The sequence below is a fragment of the Hydra vulgaris genome, chromosome 09 (assembly GCF_038396675.1).
Source record: "Hydra vulgaris chromosome 09, alternate assembly HydraT2T_AEP".
NCBI classification, from domain to species: domain Eukaryota; kingdom Metazoa; phylum Cnidaria; class Hydrozoa; order Anthoathecata; family Hydridae; genus Hydra; species Hydra vulgaris.
Genome location: NC_088928.1, coordinates 56,494,021 through 56,510,000, shown reverse-complemented (window position 1 = coordinate 56,510,000; position 15,980 = coordinate 56,494,021). Strand labels below are relative to the sequence as shown.

Sequence of the window (15,980 nt, the reverse complement as noted above, 5' to 3'; positions counted from 1 at the left end):
TGTACAATTATTTTTTTTTGCAGTCAATTTTATTCATCATTAGATCAATTGTGTGAAATTCAAAAGGTTTAAAAAGCAATTAATTCACCTATACACAAATAAATTCTGAAAACAATACTTGATAAAATATCTAAAAAAAAAACTTTTAAATATTTTAACGGACAACTCATTTTTTTGATGCAGTCTTTAAAATTATGATTTTTATTCAAGTGTACGATTATTTTTTTTGCATACAATATATATATATATATATATATATATATATATATATATATATATATATATATATATATATATATATATATATATATATATATATATATATATATATATATATGAATATGTATATATATATTTATAAAAACACACACATAAAAAATCCTTTGATGTAATAGAATTGCATGAAAAGGTGACTAATTTTATTCTGAAGTTCTATTTTTTTTTTTTTAATTCAAAATTGAATAAAACTATTCTGAAAGTCACAGTGCCAAAGTTTGTTTTTTCGCATTTCTTATGTTCTTGTTAAAAATAATTAAAATATAAGTAAAAAAATTGTAAATAAAATAATTTTAGTATTTATTAAATACTAAAATTATTTATACTATTAATATTGTTTATGTAGCATTTTTGATTTTAAATTAAATATAATTTTAGAAAAATTTAAATTTGGTTTTGAAGGAATGTAAAATAGTAAAATGTTGAATGTAAACTTTATTTTTAAAGGGTTGTAAAATAGTTTTACAATTTTCGTTAAAGAAATTTTTTTCTTATTTTCTGCTAACTTATTCATTACATAAAAAATAAGTCACCCCATCATTATCGTGGATTATAATATACAAAAGCAAATAAGTATAAGGAATAAATTATAAGAAAATATAATCTTTTTCAAATACCGAATTTAGATTCAATCAATAGCTTAATAATATCTTTAATGTGGTTTTAAAAGTAAATTTAATTATGTGGTACTTCAAAGTATCAATAGTTTTCAGGCTCCTGTAACAAATAAAATCTTAATAATTACAAACCATTAAAAACAATGGGTTTTGAAAATCTTAGCATTCATTGTAGGGGTGGTAGATTAATTGGTATTTCAAATTAAATTTATTTTTTATTATCTATTTTTTATACTGTAAATTTTTACAGTATAAAAAAATAAATACAACTTCTTAAGAATTTATTTCTCTTTTTTATTCAGATACGATCTTAAAAAACATAAGTTATTAACAGTGTCATCATTTAAACTAGTTCTCAACTTAGTAATAAATAACCCTGCAGCACTAAAACTTGTTTCTGCTTCTACAGAAGGTGGAAGGCTAAGTATGGCGTTGTAAACCATTTCTAAGTAGTTTGATTTTTTCCAGTGCTTTCAAGTACTGCCATTTCTTGTTTAATACAAGTCAAAACCTCTTGAGGGGATGACTTACTAGTTAGTTCTTTATATCTTACTGTTGTTGAAGTTATATTTGATGTCCTTTCTGCTAATTCTTCAGCTTTAGTTTTTTTTCTTATTGGTTCTACATTACAAGTAGATTTGATATCAGGTTCAGGTGCTTCTTCTACTTCCTCATGTAGAAACAAACGTATAAAAACATCTTGAGCTAATTTAGCAATTTCATTTTTATTTGGGTATTTTAAAAGATTACCTGGTAACTCTGAATCTGTTTTAAAGTCATCTGGATTATGCAAATAGCATAGTAAACCACCAATAACATAATTTCTTCTTTCAGTAATTCTCTCAGACACAACATTTAATAGTTTTTGACCAATGTTAGTATTTTGTTCTCTAAGATTTTGTAGTAAAGATAAAATAATTTTATCAGATTTTATTAGATCACATTCTTTTTCCAATGCCATAACACTTAACTCTACAAGATAAAGAGCCTTAACAATTTCAGAAATGTGATTTATTTCTTCTTCTGATAAAATCAAATCTGTTCTGAATATATCTATAAGAGCTTTTCCAATAAAAATTTTTAATTCCAAAAATTGTTTTAACATACTGATTAGAGAATCCCATCTTGTTTGAGTATCCAGTATAGGCCTAAACTCTTTTCCTAAATTTGATCTACAAGTTTTTTGAAGGGTATCATTTTTAAGTGGTGATTTTCTAAACAGCTTGAAAATTTTACAAACCTTTGATATAGCAGCCATGGTGCAGTGGTGCCATGGCTGCTATAATACTTGCCTCAGAAACAATGAATCCGTGGTTCAAACCCCACCTCTGGACAAGTTATGCGACATTAGTTAGGAAGGAGGCGTGAACTTCCAATTAAATGCTCATCCGCGGTACTCTGTGATAAGACCGTAAGGACTTCTTGGGGCACCTCAATAATAAAATAAAAATATAATAGAATCATAGTCCTTATAAAATTACATTTCCTTATCAACATAGCTGATACATTCCTTATTCCAGCATTCTTCATTTTCATTTTCATCATCAGGGTCGAAACAAGATTCTTCATTTTTATTTAGCTCTTCCATAGTTAGTTCTTCACTAGTTGTTTCTGTTGCTGAACCTTTTTTCTTGTAAAGAATATCACATACCGAAAGATTAATTCCATGGCAATAACAATGTTAGTGGGTAACTCCCACTTCTCATCTCATTTTTTATTTAAATATTATGTTAAATGCTAAGATTTTTATAAAAAATAGTGACGTGCAACTTAAAATTTCAACAGGTGACCAACATCAAAGAACTGGTTACTTTCAGTCACCCTTCTGGTAACCTACCAAAAATCCGAGTGTACACCCCTGTATATATATATATGTATATATGTGTATATATGTGTGTGTATATATATATATATATATATATATATATATATATATATATATATATATATATATATATATATATATATATATATATATATATGTATATATATATATCAACCTCATTAGGGTTGGCATTCGGTAATGCTGACTTATCTCCTGACCAAGAAGGATTTGAGGATGGTCAAAAAGGTTTGACCATAAAACATAGAAAAATCGCTGACCTTGTTTCTGTGTGTTATGGTCAAACCTTTTTTATACGTTTTTTTTGGGGACCTGTTGCCGACCTCACAGGGATTAAAGTTAGCAAATTATTGCCAACTTGATTTTTTCTTATACCGAGGGCTGATATATAATGAGTGAAAGATATTTAAAAAAATAAATATTTATTCTAGGTGATGGAAGAGCTTAAGATACTCTTTGATTATTATAAAAAAGAAACAGGTCAAGATTTAAAAATGGTTGGGTTAGCATTAAGTTCCAGGAAAAATCTTTGCATTCACCCTGAGGTAATTATATGGAGTATTTTACATAAACTAATAATTTTTTGCAGTTTAAATTTTAAAAAATTTTCTTAGGTTAAAAATTTAAAAGATGGAAAACAAGTTGATGGAAAATGTCATACTTTAACTGCTTCTTTTGTTCGAACTAGATATCAGGCTGATAAACAAACACCAGTTTGTCAGTTTTATGAGGTAATTTTAACTAAATTATTTAAAGTTTTTATAAACCTAATTCATTAGGTGTTTAATAGTTATTATATCTGAGTTAAGTTGACATTTGGCAATTCCAATATGAGGTTAACAATTTTTTGCAAATTTTTTCTATTTCGTTGTGAAAATATTATTTTTGTACAACAAAAAGATCTACATCAAATCAGATAACTGGTAACTGTTTACTGATAGTTGTTATTAAGATAAATTGGCATCTAAAACTTAGAATTTCCAGCTTACAAAATATTCACAAAAGTTAAAACATGCATGCAATGAAATTGTTTGCAATTAAAAAGTGTATGCAATAAAATTGCAATGAAAAAGTTGAAATAACTGTTTTATGTTTTGTCTAATTATAATAAATTAATAATAAGATAAAATGGCAATTAAAATTGAGAAATTTAAGAAAATATTCTCAGGGATAAGGAGCTGGAGCTGTGGGAGCTGGAGGTTTTTGAAAAGAACCAGAGCAAATGAGCCAGACCCATAGGTTTTTGAAAGGAGTCAAACCCATAGATATTCAAAAGAAGCAGGAGCCATTAAAAAGGTAAAAGTTGACTAAAAGCTGTCACTTTTTTTATGATTGATGAGTTAAAGATGTCTCTCAAATGATTATTACAGTGCCCCCCTGAAAACAATAAGATGGTTATTACAATGCCTTACTGAAAGCAATAAAATCAGAATTTAGAACCTTTATGAAGGCAGATTTTATTCAAGCAATTTTGTTTTTAAGAACATACTCTACATAATGCATTATTGACTTCCAAAAATGGTTTTTTTTAATAAATAAAATATGTAGTTGAAATTATTCAAAGATATTTAATTTTGCCAGAGCCAAGCTAAAAACATGGGGGCAGTATAAAAATCATGAGAGCCAAATGTCATAAGTTCAAAAAAACTTTAAACCAAAGCCATACATTTTTAGATGCAAAACTAATTTAATTTGTAAAAAATTCTTTCAAATTTAAATAACTCATTACCTCTAATAGTAAATGCAAAAATTTAATTTTTAAATTTACATAAAAGCAATGCAAACATTTATCATTCATTTAATGTGAAAATAGGTCTGTTCTAACACTTAATTACAACATCTTAAAAAAGAATTTCACATTTAATCAAGCTTAAAAACATTAATTATATTTGTAATATATGTATTATATTTGTTTAAAAGTTAAAAACTTGTTATACTATAATTACATATCATGCCTTCTATGTAGACAATAGATTTAAAATGCTTTTCTTGCGCATTATACCATTTGTTTTGAAATGATTTGTTACATTGGGTCAAAACGTATAGAGAGCTTTTGTGAACAAAAGAATGTTGTACAAGTTGGTAAGCTTGGTACATAAGCACTATAATAATATATTTATAAATGTAAAATATTTTATCCCTAAAGTTTTATACAAAGGAAAGTATTCTTCATAGGAACAAAAATAGTTAATATTTAAGCATCTTGTAAACTAGTCTTTTTTAAAAAGGAGATCTATAAAAAAGTTCAAAGCTTTGATGTCTGGTAATATTTCATAATGCAAAAGGGATCCTTTTTGTTGTTGATCCTATAGTAGATTTTTCTGAGGTTCCTTATTCAAGCAGGACTGTTTTTTCTTCTGTTGATATTCATTGAGAAATGAGAACCTGAGGATTTTTTTTCTGCACGTAAGGTACCAATTATATATTGTTGTTAGGGAGAAACATCTTTATACAGAGTAAGAAGCTCAATGAAGTCCAGATCATCTGCTAAAATGGAATATTGAATCCAAGCTTTAATGTAAATAAAGAATGCAAAGATAACTTATTCTGAAATTGGTTTGCTTAAATTAGATAACAAAAATAGTAAATGCGGTAGTAGTGTAGTGGTAGAATGCTTGCTTCATAAGCGAGAGGTTCAAGTTCGATTCCCACCACGTCCTGGTAGTACCGTGCTCAACTCTTTTCTCCGCGAAGCAGCCTTGTTCGTCAAGGTTCGTGTTTCGGAGTTAAAGAGTTGAGAGAGAGTTATACCACAAATAAGTAGCCTTGTCTGTAGTATCTTGCCCTTGAGGAGGTGAATTAACAACAACAAAAATAATCTTGATAATGCAGATTATTTTTTGTTTTTCAATGCATTTCAAAGCCATCTTGTGTTTTGATGATGTTCAATTATAAACAATCTTGTTTCAAAAATTATTCCCTATATGCAGTGGGGTACACTGGATTTTTAGATGTTTGAGATTTGACACTTAAAGACATAGTGCAAACTTTTGTATGTTTGTGCTTATATCAAAAAATAATGTTTTGCAAAGAACTGGGGTGATTGGAGCTTGGGAACAAAAAATCCCTAATTTTTGGGCCCACCCAGCCCTTAACGTGGGAGCAACAAGTTGATAAAATATTTTCTTGACTTTTTTTATCTAAGTTCATATTCATCAACAAATTTCAAGTTTCATGCAATAATCTCTTAGTGTTCAGTTTTTATGACCCTGCAATGTTTACAGCCCCCTCAAATTGAGGGGGTTAAACTTTATATGATCATAGTTTTTGAAAAATATACATCTAAAAATACAGTGTACACCACAGATATGCATCATTTTAAAAAAAATGCATGCAACTCTTGTCAACAATTAATGATTAATATATGAAATGTACAATAAAAATGCAGTGTGTGACTTTGGTCAATTTTTTTTTTTTCTTTTAGTTGCCAAATTTATTTTGACAACATAGTCTCTTTTGAGTATTTTTTGTTTAAAAGATTGTTTGTGGTTGGCATGACGTTTTTCTATTCAACTTTCGTTAAACTAATACATTGTTTATAAGGTTTATTTTGTGAGGAAACAATGCATTTATAAGTAATATTTTTTGATAAGCATTTTCAACTCATAGGGCATTCAATTTTATGTTTGCAATTGAAGGGTTTAGTGCTAAAAGTACTTAAGTCACAAAGTAAATGTTTTGAGAAAATCTACTTTGATCAGCCATTTTAAATCCTTGTTTTGAAGTGTTATATTTCTGATCAAACTAAATTTTCTCAAAACATTAATTTTGTGACTTAAGTACTTTTAACACTAAGCCATTCAATTACAATTTTCAGTTTTTTTTAAGAAATTATATTTTTAATAATCAATGCAAGAATGTAGCCTTTTATAATTCTTTCTTTATTTTTTGTACAGTTATAGCTTACTTTAATAGTATTTCAATTAAAAATTTTTTGCAATTTATTAGAGGGAGGGAAATGTTCGTCTAATAATTTTAAAAATGTTTTTCCAATATTTGTTGAAACATTTTTGAATTGAAGGGTTGAAGGAAATTATATCTCTATTTCTATTTTTCTTTTTTCAAATTTTAGAAATTTTAAAATCCGCTTTTTTAAGAGCATCTTCATACTCCTTAAGAAGACTTAAAAATATTTTCATTAGCAGAGTTTTGATTTAGTCTATTGTTAATTAAATTAGGAATTTGTTTAAAGATTTGAGGGGGATGGTTTGAATTTATAATAATATACTATATATATAATTTACATTAGTATACTATATAATATTCATCATAAGGTTTTTACAAGGCCTATAAAAATTTTCCGAGAGGTTAAATGTGGCATCAAGAAAATTTAAAATTTTTAAATTAATGTTTATTTCAATTTGGAAGCCAATGTTTTTGACAACTTTAAAAATATTTTTTCTAATTTTGTCTAGTTAAGGCCTTGATTTTTGTATGCATTATTATTAAACCATCATCGCAATACATGCCTAATTGATTAAATGAACAATTTTAGCTTGGGAATTAAAAATATATAAGCCTACAAATTCGCAAATTTCTGCTCCATCGTAACTTCCCATTGTTACATCAAAGCATTCGTGCATGTTTTTTTCTTTCACATCTCCTTATTAAAATAAAGTTTTTCTACTATGTTTAATTAGATTAAATTAGTGTTGTCTGTAATTTCAGTGTAGATTTTTCCAAATTCTACTGTTTTATCTAATATTTTTGCTGTAATTGAGGGGTTAAAATCATTAATAACAAATTGTGTAAATGTGCATTCATTTTTGTTACTAATTTTAGAAAACCAATTTATGACATTAGTGGTGTTTTTCCATATTTATATATTATTGATTTTTCACCGCATTTGTCAAACAATATTTTTTTTGGATAAAAAAACAACAGATAGTTAAATAAATTTTTTTTAATTTTTTAACTTTTTTGTTTTTTTAACTTTTGAATATTCTAATCTATGTTAAAGAAAATAAAATTCTTTTTTGTCAAATTCAAATTACTTTTTGATGTTTATTTTATATTCAACTATTTTGTTTATTTATTTAGAGTTTCAAATAAATAAATTTTTTATAATCGTCTTGTTACAAAAGTGCTAATATACAAAAGTGCCTAATGCACTTATAACTGTATATGAATGCATTGCCAGATAAACCATAATCAATTTTGATAATTATTATTTTAGAGAATTTTTTAAGTAAACAATTTTTTAATATAACAAATTTATGAAAAGATGATTATTTTAGTTTTGAAATTCCTTTTTAACAAAAGTTTTTTTATTATCTTTAATTTTTTAGATTGATTGTAGAATAAACATTGGTTTGAAATAATTAACTAGTTTATGAGTAGTTGGCAAAGATTTTGTTAAAATCAAAATGTTAAAATGTTTAAAAAAGATTGTTTATATATTGTTTATACATATACATACATATATATATATATATATATATATATATATATATATATATATATATATATATATATATATATATATATATATATATATATATATATTATATATATAAAACTGCTAATAGCCTGCTGCCAGGGGCTTCAGTACATACATCAACTGACAAATGGCCTGACTCACAGTGGAGTGCTGCTACATTGACTAAGAGTTTGGCATGGGGCAGCAATCTTTTCTTTCATTATTTTTCCTTTTTATCTTCTTTTTCTAAAAACACTGTATGCTATAAAGATGAGCAAAAATAGTAAGCAAATGCTTATCTTAACAAGCTATAGAAGATATATATATATATAATATAATATAATGTATATTATATATATATATATGTATATATGTATATATATATATATATATATATATATATATATATATATATATATATATATATATGTAATAGTATCTTTATATATATATATATATATTTATATATATAATATAGTATTATATATATATTTTTTATATATATATTTATATATATATATATATATATATATTTATATATAAGTATATATATGAAAATAATGCAATTAAATAAATTATTGAAAATTTTTTATATTATAGAACTTTGATTCCTTTGGTCGAGAGGAACCTCTTCCAAGTGGGATTTACAACCTGGTAATATAGCAGCAATATTGCTTTGAATTAGTTTTCTGAATGACTTTTGTAATTACTGTATGTTACTTAAGGAAGATCTTAAACAATATGGGGAAGAAATTGGATGTTGTCCTTATTTTATGGCGCGACATGCTGTGAGATGTTTTCTATTTTTTCCAAGTTTATTTATTCTTAAAAAAAATTTTTTAATTGAGGTTATCAAGTGGTTTTAGTTTGTGCATGTTTTCATAAAAATCATGTTTATTAAAATTAGCTTTCAGACTATAACAGTAAGTTATGTAGACCCAATTTAACTTTATAGCCCCAATAGGACTTGATTACAGTCCTATGAATTTATACTTATTAAGTATTTTGAAATATTAATAAAATAAGTTTATTAAAGGTCCATCATCACCAGAAAAAAATCACACAAACAAATCAGGCAATTTACAAAAAACACCAATCCCAGACTGATTTAGCAACAGAGTAGTGCCCCATTAGAAAAATGTACTAAGTTACATAATTATTTAGAAAATAATAAATAAATTCAAAAATTTTATATTATTACTATCTTTAGGTTTTAAAATCCTACTCGGCAGTAGATTGCAAAATTTCTACTAAGTTATGCACATAGCATAAATATATGTGTGTGTGTGTGTGTCTATACATATACATATATATATATATATATATATATATATATATATATATATATAAATATATATATATATATATATATATATATATATATATATATATATATATATATATATATATATATATATATATATATATATATATATATATATATATATATATATATATATATATATATATATATATATATATATATAGTGTATTCTTCAAATAAAGTGCTCAATGTTCTTAAAGAACAGAGCAATAATAAATTAGTAAAAAAACTTATCTAATTTTTAATTGTCCTCAACAGTATGCATGTTTAAAATTGTTTCTCTAAAACTGACTGATATGCATAAGAATGAGCTTCAGATTAAATGAAATTTTGAAGCTGCGTTTAAATGCTGCATTGAAAGTGATTTTTTTAAATTTAATTTAGTCACTTTCAATGCAGCTTTTAAATGCAGCTTTGAAATTTCATTTAATTTAAAAAAAACAATATTAAAGATATAATAAGTTATATATTTATATGTATATGCATAAAATTTTGTAAGAAACCTGTGTATATTTAAAATTGTTTCTCTAAAACTGACTGATATGCATAAGAACGAGCTTCAGCACTAAACTTTATAAAAAAATTGTTTTCAATGCAACTTTTGCTAAAATACTTTTTTTTTAGTGAGATATTTTAATTTTATTTTCATTTGTTTTAAAAAAAAAAATTTTAATATTTTTTTTTCATCTTTTTTTTTTGAGATTCTATTGTCTTGATTTTCTTAAAAAATAATCTTATTATTATTCTGTTTCAGATTTCTCTTGCCAATATTGTAGTCTACAGTTATCACTATTTGTTAGATCCAAAAATTGCTGATTTAGTTTCAAAAAGTTTTCCTAAGTCATCAGCTGTTGTATTTGATGAAGCACATAATATTGGTATAATTATAAAATTAAGCATGATTTCATCATTTTTTCTTGTTTCTTTTTTTTTTAAAACTCATTACTTTTTGCAAACTTGCCTGATAAACAAGGTTACTTGCAAGAAGAAGTTAAGCAAAGAGGTTTTCATCCTATAATAAGGGTTGAATTAAGTGATCGCAAAATGAAAAACCTGGAAAATATATGGTCTTCAAAATTTTAGTTTATTCAAAACCGTGTTCTTTGTTTTCAAGGGGCAAATCAACTTAAATTTATTAGTGAAAAAGTAATAAAAATTAAAACAATAAAATTACGACTACAAAAGTAATAACAATCTAAAAACTAACTGCATTATAAAAAGTAATAACAATATTATAGTGTTATTACTTTTATAACGCACTTATATAATTCATTATTTGTTCAAACAACATAAGTAATACCAAATTTTAATTGAAGTAGAAAAGCATTTAGAAAAATAGAGTGGATATTCAAATAACATTATAATCTTAAGGAACTTAAACAATTTTGTAAAAATGTACTGTATAAAAAGTTTAATATTATGAAAAATGTTACTAATGGTCCTTAAAAACAAACGTTAATTTTAAAATCAATCAATAAAATCTATTGGTTGATTTTAAAATTACCGTGCATTTTTACAGACTACTAGTAACATTTTTCATTATGCTAAACTTTTTATAAAATACAATTTTATGAAGTTTTTTAATTTTTTTTTTTGTAAAAGTTCCTGAGCTTTTTATTAATATTTGAATATCCACTTTATTTTTTCTAGATTCTACTTTAATTAAAGTTTGAAATTACTTATGTTGTTTGAACAAAGTTAGTTAGTGACTAGAGTGTTATTACTATTGTAGTCGTAAGTTTATTGTTTTTGTTTTTTATAACTTTTTCGCTAACAAATTTGTAATAACTTGTTCCTTGAAAACAAAGTACACGGCTTTGCATAAACTAATATTTTCAAGACCAGATGTTTTTCCAGATTTTACAAATCGCAATCGCTTAATTTAATCCTTGTATAACATCATCAAATAGTGAGATGTAAATTTTTTGCTTATAGAACTGCAGTTTTTACTTTATGCAAATTTGAGATCTTATTTTTTATTTATTTTTTATTTTAAAATGAATAGAAATAGCTATAAAACATTTTTTTTCTTTCTATTATCTTTACTTCCAACATGGCTGCAAGCAACCACTATTAAAAATGAAAGTTTCTGGAAGAGATAAAATTAAGTTTATAAAGTAAGATAATGAATAACAAACAACTTTAAAGATTAAAAATTGCATGATCAGGAAAACAAGAAAAAGGGAGCAAATTTTAAAGAACTGAAGTTTGAGGAAAAAAGCTAGACAAATAAGACTTTTTGGAGCACTTAAAAACAGTCACAGTAAAAGGATGAGACTTGATTGAATGATGAGTAACATGATAATGAATTTTAGTAAATGGCACAAGAGACACTAGTTCTTTAGAATATCACCCATTATAGTATTTATAGAAAAGAGAAGCAACATTACTACGATGTGACAATAGTTGAAGGTTGGCTGCATAAGCAGATTTAATTATGTTTACTATGCGTTTTTGTACCTTATCTAAAAGAGAAAGGGCATCATTCGAAGATCCGCTCCAGATATGGCAACAGTATTCCATACAAGGATGGGTTTGAGATTTATAGAGATAAAGAATAGAATCCGGAGTAAGAAAATGTCCAGCATGATAAAGAGATGCAACCTTAGCAGATGTTAATTTTGCATTGAATTCGGTATATATTTTCCAAGAAAGATTGGAAGTAAAAGTTAATCCTAGAAGGCGAAGGGTATATGACTTATCGAGTTCATTACAGTTCATAAATATAGGAAGATCTAGATAATTGCAATAACGATTACCTGAAAAAAACTGAGAGCCCCATGCTATAGCTGAAGTAAGATCCCTTTCAAGCTCAAATGTCCCCTCCAAGCAATCAGAGAGTATTGGCTTCTTATCAAGACAAGAATAAATAGGAGTGTCATCAGCAAACAATGTCACCTTAGATGCAAGAATTTCTGGAAGATTATTAATGTAAATTAAAAAGAGTATAGGGCCAAGGATAGAACCTTGAGGAACCCCTGAAGTTACAGAATATGAAGAAGAGTGCTGTCCATCAAGTACAACTTTTATACTACGATTGGTAAGAAAGGATTCAATAATCTTAAAGATGTTACCTGATACACAGTAAGAAGAGAGCTTATGGAGAAGACTGTCATGCTAAACTTTAGCAAAGGCTTTAAAAATGCAGAGAGCTATAACCTTAACCTCTCCTTATCTACCTAACACCTATCGGTTATTACTGTTAACAAATCAGCAGTATAGCAAGAAGACCCATATCCATATCAATGATTAGAAAGTAAGTTATTAGATTCAAGATGTGAGATTAAGTGTTTATTAATTAAAGACTCAAAAAAGTTGTGCCTTAGCGCCTGCAAAGTCACTGACACTAAAGCCAAGCCATTCTGTGTGATAAGCATTAAAGTCACCAACAACAGCGATATTGGCTGATGGATAAAGAGAGAAGGCTTGGTCAGTTTGATCAGAAATAACATCGAAAAGAGTGCAGTCTTGAGATGAAGGAGAACAATATAGAACAAAGAGAAAGGTGATAGAGTGAAGTGGTGCTAAATGAAAGCACATAAAAGAATAGTCTGTAGATTCAATCCTAGTTTCTCAACAAATGGATGAGTTCTTATGGATGTAGATGCCTAGGCCAAGCATGTGATTATTGGAGTTTTTTCTAATTAAAGGAAGATAACCATTAACACTAAGATCACAAGATGAGACAGTTAAACTTAAATTAGTCTCGCAAAGACCAAATTGGCCTAGTGAACTTTGCAAGAGATAAGACTTAACAGATGAAAAGTTACTTCAAAAACCATGAATGCTAGTGAATGATAGATTTAGAGAACCTGGTGATGACGATGGTTTTTTGTGTTTTTTTATTATTGATACTTAAATCATTTTTTAGATTGGTTAAAAATCTTGACTCCAAGAACAGATAGTACTTAGTACACTATCTAATAGTCCAACCAACTGCCTCATTACTATAAATAAACCCTAAGCTGTAACAAAGGGCTTCAAATGTGGCCTCAACAATGCACACCAAAAGTGCGAACAGTTACACCATCCATACCTAACATGGCACTGTTAGTACTCTGATATTTTACACCTATTTATTTAATTAGCCTCTCTGAGAGCTACCACAGAGTTCGGGAAACCTGACTACAAGCCGGTCTCAGAACCATAAAACTTATTTTTAGAGCTGTACTCTCAAGACAAGCAAAATCCATACAAATAGTCATTTATAAGATTTGAAATGATAAGGTTTGAAAACCAAAAAAAATTTCAGACTATTATTATTATTATTTATTTAACTTGTATGAAAAGTTTAATAATAAAACTTTACAGATACATAAATACATGGCTGTGGCAAAAAAAAAAGATGAATTTTTGTTGGCAAGTTCCTATAAATAAATAAAAGTATATGAAAAATACAAAACTTGGTTAAATTCCAAAAAAAATTTTATGCTATATTACAGAGTAATATATGAAAATTACCTATACATTTAAAGTAGATGTTTTCATAAATTAATTTCCAAAAAACTCAAAACGGGGCTTAAGTTGTACTGTTGATAAATAAACTGTTGATAAAAAAATAAATGGCTTCTAATAAAGAATATGTATAAGAAAATCTTCTGAAAAACATTGTGCTACCTTTAACTGCTTCAATGGAAGTTATAATATTGAATGCAGAAAAGTAAAGGTTTCTGGTATTGAATTTTTTTATTTTCCTAAATATAAAGATCAAGTTTCTCCTTGGCGCAATTTGATAAAGTGAAAAAGCAGTTTAGATGGTTTTAATGTTACTTGTTCATTATATCATTTGTACTCATATTTTAGGCCAGAGGAAGTTAAAAAGCTGTTAAATTTACTAAATGTTCTTTACAAAAAAGTGCTAAATTATTTCTTTGTAGCAGGAAAAACTTTAAAGCTGGTGGAAAAGAAAGGAAACCAAACTTAATGTTTTTTTTCCTGTATAGGTTTTACGAGTAATATTATTATAACTTGGTTGAGTTTTATAGATAAAGTTGTTCAGCCTAAGCTTATGTCCTTTATTAAGTATAAATTAAAAATACCTCTGTCAGTAATTTCCCAGTGTTAAGTGTCATAGGTTGTGTAGGTATAAAAGTAGCTGTACCTCATTCATTAATAATGCATTAATTCTTATAATAAAAGCCACACTCTGTAAAGGTTTTAGATGGCACTGCCCAAGGTGGTAGTTTTACTTTTATATCACTTCTCAAGATTTAGACAAATACGGAGAAGAATTTATGGCAGATAGGGTTTACCATACAAGATTTTTAAAGTCCACTAGGAGATAAACTGCTTATTCCACCCTTTTTTAAAGTTGCAAATAATTTACTAAAACCAAGGTAATTTAAAGTCACCAAATTGCAAGTGAATGCATTTATATCGTTAGAATGATTTAAAGACTTATATGTTTTCATATATTTGATCATGTCATTCTACTAAATATGATTGGTTCTCTTAATCAAATAGTTATTGTTTGTGGAATTTTAACTAATTTTCATGAGCCAATAATAAAAAACAGAGAAACTTATAAAAAAATTATGTATCAAGACACAAAAAAACGAATTGAGATTGAGTTTATTATTTATATACGATCATAATTACAAATTGATTCTTTTTCTATATAATTATAATTTAATGTAAATATATATACATTGTATTTTAGCATAAATTTGTAAATTTATATTTTATACAACAGACTGAGTACATATCAATAAAATCTTTATGTTCAAATTAGTCTATTGTTGTTTATTTTTTAATTAATTTGGATAAAAACTGGTAAAGGATTTTTTTATTTTTATCATTTTGTCACCATAGGCAATATTGTATTCCAAACTTTTAAATCTATTATGAGATTCATTCCATTATAAAAGTATTGTAAAACTTTAATTAGAGAGTCTCATAATGTACAATAATGCTACACCTTTAAGAAAATCGCCAAGGTAAAGTAGCCATCTTTTAAAATGATAACTATTATGCTATTGTATTTTTTTTTATATCAACTTTGATGGGTTGTTTATATCATCTTTTTGTAAAACAATTAACTCTGGATCTTAAAATATATATGTATATTTGAAATAAGTGAACTGCACAACGCAGATTTCCTAAAGTTCATAGATAAAAGTAAACTTCACTGAAGTTTATTTTGAAGTCTTCTGTTTAATTTAATTTTTGACTACATGTTCAAAATATTTTACTTTTAATTCTAAAATTTTAAAATACTTTGAATAAAAATTATTTTTTGTGAAAAATTTTTTTAAGCTCTTATTTTAAGACAGATAAAGCAAGAAACAGATAAGCTTAAGAAACAAAATATTTTTTGTTTATGCAAATGATCAAATAATTTTTTGTTTACACAAATGATGAAATAATTTTTTGTTCACACAAATGATGAAATAATTTTTTGTTTACACAAATGATGAAATAATTTTTTTTTTACACAAATGATGAATTAATTTTTTGCTTTCACAAACGGTACAACCTAAGCCTCGATTTGATACTTTGACG

The 15,980-nt window shown here is 26.1% G+C and overlaps 1 protein-coding gene across 1 annotated transcript in view; it reads left to right on the top strand.

The window, feature by feature from the left end:
• LOC100200345 (general transcription and DNA repair factor IIH helicase subunit XPD) overlaps window positions 1–15,980 on the top strand; it is a 69,058-nt gene that overhangs the window by 12,346 nt on the left and 40,732 nt on the right. The window contains exons 6-10 of the mRNA XM_065806118.1: window positions 3,168–3,281; window positions 3,351–3,467; window positions 8,756–8,809; window positions 8,881–8,943; window positions 10,234–10,357. Of these exons, the coding sequence (XP_065662190.1) occupies window positions 3,168–3,281; window positions 3,351–3,467; window positions 8,756–8,809; window positions 8,881–8,943; window positions 10,234–10,357 (472 nt within the window). The remainder of the gene's footprint in view (window positions 1–3,167; window positions 3,282–3,350; window positions 3,468–8,755; window positions 8,810–8,880; window positions 8,944–10,233; window positions 10,358–15,980) is intronic.